This window comes from Scardinius erythrophthalmus (assembly GCF_964197995.2).
Source record: "Scardinius erythrophthalmus genome assembly, chromosome: 2".
Taxonomy (NCBI): Eukaryota; Metazoa; Chordata; class Actinopteri; order Cypriniformes; family Leuciscidae; genus Scardinius; species Scardinius erythrophthalmus.
Genome location: NC_138222.1, coordinates 37,502,760 through 37,512,167, shown reverse-complemented (window position 1 = coordinate 37,512,167; position 9,408 = coordinate 37,502,760). Strand labels below are relative to the sequence as shown.

The 9,408-nt window shown below is 37.7% G+C and overlaps 1 protein-coding gene across 1 annotated transcript; it reads left to right on the top strand.

Annotated features, from left to right (window-relative positions):
• Nucleotides 1–633: 633 nt before the first annotated feature.
• mtch2 (mitochondrial carrier homolog 2) lies at nt 634–8,476 on the top strand. Its single transcript, XM_081359028.1, has 13 exons — nt 634–1,402; nt 2,293–2,377; nt 2,506–2,612; nt 4,742–4,765; nt 4,941–4,997; nt 5,176–5,233; nt 5,331–5,382; nt 5,467–5,526; nt 5,826–5,919; nt 6,145–6,192; nt 6,793–6,860; nt 7,144–7,219; nt 7,669–8,476. The coding sequence occupies exons 1-13, from the start codon at nt 1,316–1,318 to the stop codon at nt 7,753–7,755; spliced, it is 903 nt and encodes a 300-aa protein (XP_081215154.1). The 5' UTR covers nt 634–1,315; the 3' UTR covers nt 7,756–8,476.
• The last annotated feature ends 932 nt before the right edge of the window (nt 8,477–9,408 follow it).

Sequence of the window (9,408 nt, the reverse complement as noted above, 5' to 3'; positions counted from 1 at the left end):
TACATTTCTTGAAACAATAACAGTAGTATATATTTCATCTGTATATTAAAAAAATGGCGCTTCTTATGTTCTCATTGTAGCACGCGCAAAATATCTGTCAACCAATCAACGTTCTGCAGTGAGTCTAGCTCCAGCCTTTAGTACCGTCCTGTGGTACCCCAACGGAAGGGTACCGAAAAAGTGGTATGGTACGGTTCGGCATTTTGGTACCATTCACAACTTTTGACAGTGGAAATGGAAATAATTGCGTACCGTACCATACCACTCAGTGGAAACGAGCCATAAGGCATTGCCTGTACTACTGTACTACGGTACAGTTCGGGTCGGTAAACCATTAATTGGCTAGCGTTTCCACTGCCAACAGTACCCTTACTTAATAGGTGAATCAGAAGAAATGCAGAAGGCTTGAAGATGAGATGTTCATAGAAGCAGGCACAACTACATAGGGCAGCCCAGCTCTGGGGCAGCCTTACTATGTAAACGAAAATAACTCTCATTGACAAGCATATCTGTTCATAAAATTCTTTCATTTTACTTCAATGAGCATTCAGCAAGGCAGCAGGGACCCAGACAACTCATAAAGGCCTAGTTTCTTTCTGCCTAATAATGTACTGTAAGAGTGCGCTACCTGCTGGCCAGGATAACGTATAGATATCTATGAGGATAACGAAGAAAAAGCTTCCAGTCAGGTGATCAATGTAGATGAGTAACGTCATCACTCGCAGTGTTGCCATGTCCGCTTTTTTATAAGCGACTTTTTTTCTTTTCTTTTTTTTCTTTTAAATAAGTCACTTATAAATATAGGAAATGGGTTGCGGTTTTTTTTATTGTTTTTTTTATTGTTTTTATTCTTTCCCGAATCGGGTAAGGTACTGCAAGAAAGTATGACCGACCGACCACTGTCACCTGCGGTTCTAGGAGCTTTCTACATTATATCATGATTAATCCCCTGAATTTGTTTTAGCTTTTTTCGGCCCCTCACTCACTTAATTTACCCCGATTAACTTATATGTCTACAGGTGTGTTAGCGCGCGAGAGAGAAACACATTAATTTTATTAACTTAGATAGTTGAATGCGAAACATTTAATTTTTTTTGGTAAATTATTAAATGAAAGCTGGCAGTCACCGGCTGTTCAAAAACTGAGCTCGACTGTTTAGGCCTATTGCTCGTGAGGAAAATTGCTTATTTAGGCTTAGATTGTAATACAATTTTTTTTTTTTTTTTTTTTTGGTGAGATCTGGCAACACTGTTTTGTGCGTATTACCAACGGACCTTCTCTGTCAAGGAGGGGGACGTTTCGGATTGTCTTGGTAATGGCGGACACATGTGGCCAAGTCCTCCTTGGGTCTGGACTGACAGTCCTTTCCCACCCTCTTATGTACATCAAGGTTTTAGTTCAGGTAAGATGTACACATTACACGCAAAAATGACACCAGCAGTAAGTTCTCGACTGCACATGCGCTGCTGTCGACCAGTTTCGATAGCATGTTGATAAATGCTAGCCAGTTGGTTTGTCAACAGTTAGCTGTATATATGGCAATATTTCCTTCTCAGACACGAGGATTTTTGTGTGCAGTACATGTGTTTACAGGGATTTAGGTGTTGATGCTCATTATTGTGTGGTTATTATTAAGGGTTTTATCAGGGTTATTGACCGCTGTCTATCTAATGTGTGAGTTAATGTTCTGAAAGGTCAACCTTTAAGGTTTGTCAGAAATAATTTTTTTATAGCAATTTTAGCACATATACCAACAACTCATACTATTGTAATGTACAATTTATATCCCCTGAAAACAACGCGAACTGCATATTCACATCAGTGTCTTGTTGTGTCATTCAGGGTTGTGGTAAAGCACGTCTGTCTTTCTGGCTATTGATTAAGGTTGCTGCAGGTTATTGTGATAACAGTAAGGCGGTGTACTTGACATTTGCACTGTATTGCAGTCTGATAACAAATGTATCTATGGTGTAGTAGGCAAACACAGATGTCACCCCATTTGTTTTGTGTAAAAGTGGAAGAAAATCGAGTCTGCTTAATAACACAAGCCATTTCTTATTTTTATAATCTAATTGAGGTTTATACCCAATTTCACATTGTTTACTTCTGATATATTGTGACAGGTTTTCACAATATTGTAATATTATAAAACTAAAAGACTGTCTTTCTTCCAAGACAGATATTGAAACATACCACTGCCTTGCGTCTACATGTGTATCACAATATATTGTGTATCAATTTCACATCCGTCTTTAATGGCACACTAACTTGTTTGTATCTTTGCAAATATAGGTTGGACATGAACCTCTTCCTCCTACTCTAGGCAGGAATATGTTTGGTCGACAAGTGTACCAGCTTCCAGGGCTCTTTGCATATGGTAAGATTAAGCGAATTGTTGCTTCTACAGTGTGTCTACATTGCCATTCCGTTATATGGTCTCCAATATAATGAAATAAAATTCTGGAAAATGCATGCATTTCTTATGCTTTCATTTATATCTTTCAGCCAAACACATCATCAAAATCGATGGGAAATCAGGCCTGTTTAAGGGTCTCGCTCCAAGGCTTTGTGCTGGGACCATTGGCACCCTTGTCCACAGTAAAGTCTTGCAGGTATGAAATGCACACCAGGCTCTTCAGAGGTTTATTTCTTGTAGACCTCTTTGATAAGAAAGTGTATGCTAAGAACAGAAATAGAAAGGAATCATGCAGAATATGCTAAGAATGTATTGACTGTAGGAAAGATACCAGATCACTTTTACGATTGTTGCATGTAAAGGGATGTAAATTAAGGCTGGAATACACTACTTTTCCCAAGATTTTCCCCCCATTTGCCGTCTGAATGTGTAGCTGGTAGTTGATGAAAGGCATAGCCAGTCTCCAGATTTTGGGAAGTCTGAATTGATTGATTTAGCAGAAAATCATGTAGTGTATGATGGACACAAACTGTATATTATTGTTATTATTAGGGCTGCACGTTTTCAAGTTTTTCATTAACCGTTAACCGAGGCCCTTATCGGTTAATACTCGGTTAACCATAGTGTGCGTGCGCGCCGCAACCCCGAGATAGGCGTAATTTGCGGGTGGGACATGTCCCCACCACTATTTTCTAAGGTCGATATTGTCCCCACCACTTTTGAAACATCTTGCGGCACGAATACCAATACAAATAGTAAACAAAACATCTCCAGTTAACTAGCAGAGCATTCATTTCGTTCGTTTTTTATTTTTTTTTAGGCGATCTAGCACTGAAAAGTTTTGTTTTTTAAATCAAGTGATCAAAGTGCTCGTTGCCGCTGCGATCGAGAAGGGTCTTGTAAAACGTGCTGAGGTATTATTAATTCGTGGCTAGGAAACAATTCACCTGAATATTCACCAATTCACACACACACACAAAAAAAAAAAGGAATAAAAAGCTGTACGAGAATAGTCGGCCTTCACTGAAGAGCCATCTTCACAGGTAAGAAAAACAGTTTAATAATTATTCATTCGTGGCCACGAAATAATTCACCGGCAAATTCACCAATTCACAAAAAAATAGGTCTTTAGCATTCACTAATTAATAGTTTCAAACTGTTTTGGCCACGTTGTAATTCGTTAAATCAAAATGAGGGAGGGAATTAGTTCAACGTGTCCACGATTTATTAAAACGAGGGAACAAATAAGTCGTCGTAACAACTAATTATTTAGATCAGTGGACAGGGCGCATAAGAACAAACAGTGAGAGAGCCACGGCCGCGCGCGCGCGCACTCTCACCGCCTTCAAACAACACGAGCGCTGTATTGCTCTCTCTCCCTCGCGCATATCAACACAATAGTAAAAGGTCGGAAGACCAAATGTGTTTTATAGATTAGTAGTTTGTTCATTTAAATTGTTTGATTAGCAAGTACATGTTTAGGAAATGCATAATACAAATTGTATGGGTTAATGTAACGGTAAACGGACTCTGCGGGTAAAACTGTTGTAATGAAACTGCGCATGCGTGGGGTAAAACTGCTGGGGTAAAGCTGTGGCTCTACGGCTCTGCAGACAGATATTATTGTGCTGCGATCAGTGGCGTGGATACTATGTTTGTTTCTGGCTCGCGCACAGCCTTCACTCTCAGACGCGCGCTTTCTTTGCCCGCTTCATATTAGAAAACTGGTGTAACGTTAGCGGTCTCTGGTGGTGCAAAAATGTATTACAACTAAATTCAATGCACGCCATTGACGCCACTTTAACCGAGCAAAATGTTTCACTCGGTTACGCAATTTTTAACGGTTAATCGGTTAACCATGGACACCCCTAGCTATTATTATTTAATTGTTTTTAGAAGCTTCAGACTATGATTTCATTCATTTGGAGGACATCAAACATGTTTGATATTTTTATCTGATTTTAGAACTCATTGTTTTCATATCCAATAGCAAAGAGGCACATATTTCTTTGAGTTTGTTGTGTTGTGTTTTTCGAATGGCTTGAAAGTCTGGAAGTTCAAGGATTACACATCCTGTTGTTTAGTGTATCATGCCCAGTTTTCTCTGTAACATTAAGTTAGCAAGTGTATGATGTATTGTGTAAAAGTCATGTTGTGTATTCCAGCCTTTAGTTATGTTTCTGTAACTGTGATCTGTGCAGAGTGTTACTGGCTGTGCTGTTCAGACTGTTGCAATGTGACTTTTGTAAATTTCTGGCTGGGCACAGTTGAGCAGAGGTTATTTATACTTTTTATCTGGCTCTAACCTTTTGTTATAACCCACAGAAGTGCCAGGAGGAAAAAATTGAGGTAGGAACACATGCATGTTTGCAGTATTATTTTAGTGCTTCAGTCCAGCACATGCATCTTTCTTTCTTTCTTTCTTTCTTTCTTTCTTTAAACTTTGGCTTCATTGCTGCAGACTGTTGCACTGTTGTGTGATCAGTGATATAATAGCATTCATCTCACTTCTTCGCCCTCTCAGGTTTTGAAAAGCAGCCAGAAAGCAGAGGATGGTTCTCTGCAACATGTAGTAAATGAGGTGAGACGCATAAAGCAGAATTTCAGACTGGCTCTTATGCCGCCTTGTATGTAAGCGGACTAAATATTTCAAAACAGGCTGTCATGTTTGCACTGATCATTGTTGTCTGGAATCTGAAATGGTTTGTGTGTATTTTTGATGTTTTTTTTTTCTACTTTCATTTTATTTGTTCTCTCAGACCACTAAAGAGATGATTGCACGCTCATGTGCTACAATTGTCACGCACCCTTTACATGGTAAATACAGTTAATACAATAAATAACATGTTATGTGATTTGAATCTCACTTTTCTCTCAATCTGTGAATGTCACTGTTGTCTTTTTTTCCATGCAGTGATCACTCTCAGATGCATGGTCCAATTTATTGGTAGAGAAGCCAAATACTGGTCAGTCATTTTCTTATATGGGACTTCACGATTTCTTCTCTGCATCACAAATTTCATCTTTTTTCTTTTTCTTTTTTCTTCCAGTGGCGTCTTTGACTCCATAGTTACCATCTACAGGGAAGAGGGAATCCTGGGTTTTTTTGCGTAAGTGCAAAGTGACACTTTCAAATCAGGTAGTCTGTGGTTTGCCTCATGATGCTGTTGTGCGATTTCTAAATGCATGACATCATGTTAAAACTGCAACACTTAAGGTTGGGGATGCATAAATGAGGGCGGGAAATCAATCAAACCTCACAAATGTGTTAGTCATTTTAAGTGCTAAATAAAGAAATAAAATATTGAATGGGTTTGACATGATACATTTTCCTGAATGTTGTCAGGCTATTTTACAGCTGATCCAAACTGTCTTTAACTTCACTGTTTATGTGTTTGTCAACCCACAGTGGCCTCATTCCTCGTTTACTGGGTGATGCTCTTTCCCTGTGGATCTGCAACATGCTTGCTCACTTCATAAACACATACACTATAGACGACTCGGTACGTAAGCACACACACAAACTCATGTGTGAACAATAAAGCATCTGGAACCTAGATTTGTACAAATATACAGTTTTATAAGTATGTGAGATACTTTTCATTTTTCTGTACTTATTGATTCATTATTGCATAGTGTTCTGCTAGAACAACAGTTGTACATATGTAGCGATCATAGTTGCATTGTGTATACTGAGTCGATTATCTATACTGTTGTGCTTATCTCAGACGAGTCATACAGGAGAGATCAAGAACTGCTCTCAAGCTGTGACCGGGGTAAGTCATCTGACACGAGCTATTCACATGATCAGTGGGAAGCGCAAAGTATCGTTTGATTCTCTTTTGATACCACCCTCTACAAAGCATGTAAATCATTTGCATATTCTTCCAAATTTTGAGCTAAGTATGTCTGTCAATCTATAGCCATTGGCTGGTAAATTATTTGATTTTACTCACCAGTGATTTTACTCCCAGCACTGATATATTTTTTGTACTGTCCAGTAAGCGCCTAGGGCACCTACTCATTAGAAGACATGGACTGACGGAAAAGAATGGCAAGCTCATTTATCAAGGCGTGGAATAAATCGAATTATAATAAAGCATTTTTCCTAAATTAAAGTATAGAAGTAGAAAACACAAGACAATTATTGGTTTTTGAAAACCAGATGACAGCTGAAAGAGTTAATTGGAGAGAGATGTTTTGCTTTATGTACAGTATGTGGGTCTGTGTGTGTCTGGCGAGTAAAGTAAAATAAAAATGTACTAGCCAATGGTGGTTCTATTTTTAATGTGTTTGTAGAGGGTTGTTTTGATTGACTGACTAGGTTTTGCTATTGCTCTCATTCTAATTTTTTTTTTCTTTTTGACATTTCTCAGTTTTTTGCAAGTATGCTGACGTATCCATTTGTATTGGTGTCCAACCTGATGGCAGTAAATAACTGTGGGTAAGGGATTTTGTGTGACTAGTGGAAGCGTTTGTGAATGGAAGGAGATTTGCGTGCATATTGAGTCAATAGTCAGAGATCTGGTTTCTTAGCTTCGTAAGAAGCTTTTAATCTTAAACTTGTTAAACACTTTCACCTCATGATCAAGTTCTGTAACTATAGTTATCAGTTCACTACTTCTACTGGCATGTAGGCTACCTGTATTTGCTGGACTGATCCTTACCATATTTAAGACTAATGCAGATAATCATTTGTAAGTAATGTTTCTCCTGATCTAACACAGACTGGCTGGAGGTCTGCCACCTTATGCTGCCATTTATCCCAACTGGCTCCACTGCTGGGGTCACCTGAGCCGAGAGGTGAGCAGGGTTTTTTATTTTTTTAAACGAGTTACTTGCAATGGGGATTTGAGTTTTGTTAACTGTTCTTGAATGTCTCTGTTCTTCTACTAATGACCTTCTAATGTTAATTGGAATCTGACTAGGCTAATCCAGTTAAAGGGCTAATAGAATTAAAGCACCATACAACTGTAATAATGAGTTTAACTTCATGACTGCATAAAACAGCCAAAAAGAGTTTTATTCTAGTCAGCTGGATCTGTTTCTCCTCTTTCATCCAAAGTTAATCTGTTGACTGGATGAGTGGCAGAGCATCTTTAGCAACAGAGAAAAATATTTTGTTGACCACTCTGTCTAGAAGTGACCTACTACCTAAAACACTTCTCATAGATTTATTAGAAATTGTTACCATTTGAAGAAACTGTCAGGTAATCTTATTCTGATTCCCCCTCTCTCCTTGTGTGTCTCAGGGCAACATGAGCAGAGGCAACAGCCTGTTCTTCAGGAAGTTGCCTGCCGGGAAGATGTACGCCATTGAGCAGAAGAGATTTTTTTGAATGGGAAGCTATCAGCATAGTCTATAATTATGATAATATAATTGAGATGACCCACAAAGTTGGACTCCTAATCCTTCGTATGCACTTGTTTAAGATGACAAACTTTTTTTGATAATCAGTCTGCATCAGCCTTCAGGATTATAACTGTTAATTTTATCAGTACCTTTTCACTACATTGTGATTTGCATTGATTTGAAACCATGAAGAGCTTTATTTTAATACCCAGGGATTTGTATACATAACCAAGTAAATAAATCGCAGTTTAATTTCAGCGACGCACTCGAGGGCGCCGTTGACTATATGTGCCCCTTACAACTGTTTTATTTTTTTGCTCGACCATGATGCTCGTCAGTAATTATAGATCTGTGTTTGTCTCTACTGGTTCATGCACTGACTGACTGACAAACAAAAAAGAAATTCTCTGTCCTGTTAATAACAGACTTACTTGTGTTTATGTGTGAGGAAGTTTATGCAGCACTTTGAGCCACTGTATTGTCTCCCCGATGTGTTTTGCATAACTTTGCTGAGCTTGACCCTCACCTTGGTAATTTTGACACATAAGCCTCTGTTGGCTTCATATCAGTGAGTGAGTTTGGACAGTGTTTGGTGTGCAGGTCGACTTCCACCCACATCTCCATCAGAGCTTCATTCCAGTCAGAAACAGTTGAAATTTTTATTTCTAACGACATTCAAATGGACCCAAATAAATGTGAGAATGCTTTGTTTGGTCTTTGTGTCTTAGCTGTTCATCATCTGCACAACAGACTATTGCTAAACATACAGCAACTGTAACATTGTGTTTCTTCATCTTTAATTTTATTGTCAGAAAACAAATACAGGGCAAATGAAATGCAGTCTAACAAGAACTGCAAATAGCATATTATTTACATAATATGCAAGCATGAATATGCTTGATCATCATGGGGATGATTTATTAAATAGGTATTTATTAATAATTATGGGTGTCTTGCCAATTGTTTGATAATGGAAAATGTTTGTGGGGAAAAAATGCATTAAATAAAATTATTAGTATCAACCAAAGCTAAGCTGAAGTAGTTAAGCTAAATTTTTCCTTGTCATGTCTACATTGAGTATTATGTCAAACTTAAATGAAAGGTACATTTATATGGCTTTGTACATCAACATTTTAATGTCTTTGAAAACAACACAGGAAAATAGTATTATGGTACAATATGCTTTTTTTGTGTGGCTAATTTACTGCACTCAGAATTTTTTATTTGATCAAATTGGATCAGTTAGTCATGTGATCTGAACCCCATTAATGTAAAATAATTATATGATTGGTACTTTATACAGTACTATAGTACTAAAAAGTACTATTCTTTTTTTATTTGTAAAACGTACTGAGTGCTGCGTAATCGGTCTCTCTATTCACAAATACTGACCTGAAAAAGGTTTTAAGATCTCTGATCTACGTACAAATTACATAAACGAGACCCTAATCAGAGCGAGCGTTCGTAACGGATGAGTCCCAAGCAGGTTTTTTTTTATTATTTCTTTTACAAAGAAGAAACAGCACTGCATTGAATACATCAACAAAAAAATAAAATAATAATAATAAATAAAAAAACAATAACTGACTCCTCAACAAGTAAGAAAAAAACGTACATAGTTCTTAAGAAACTTGTTGTT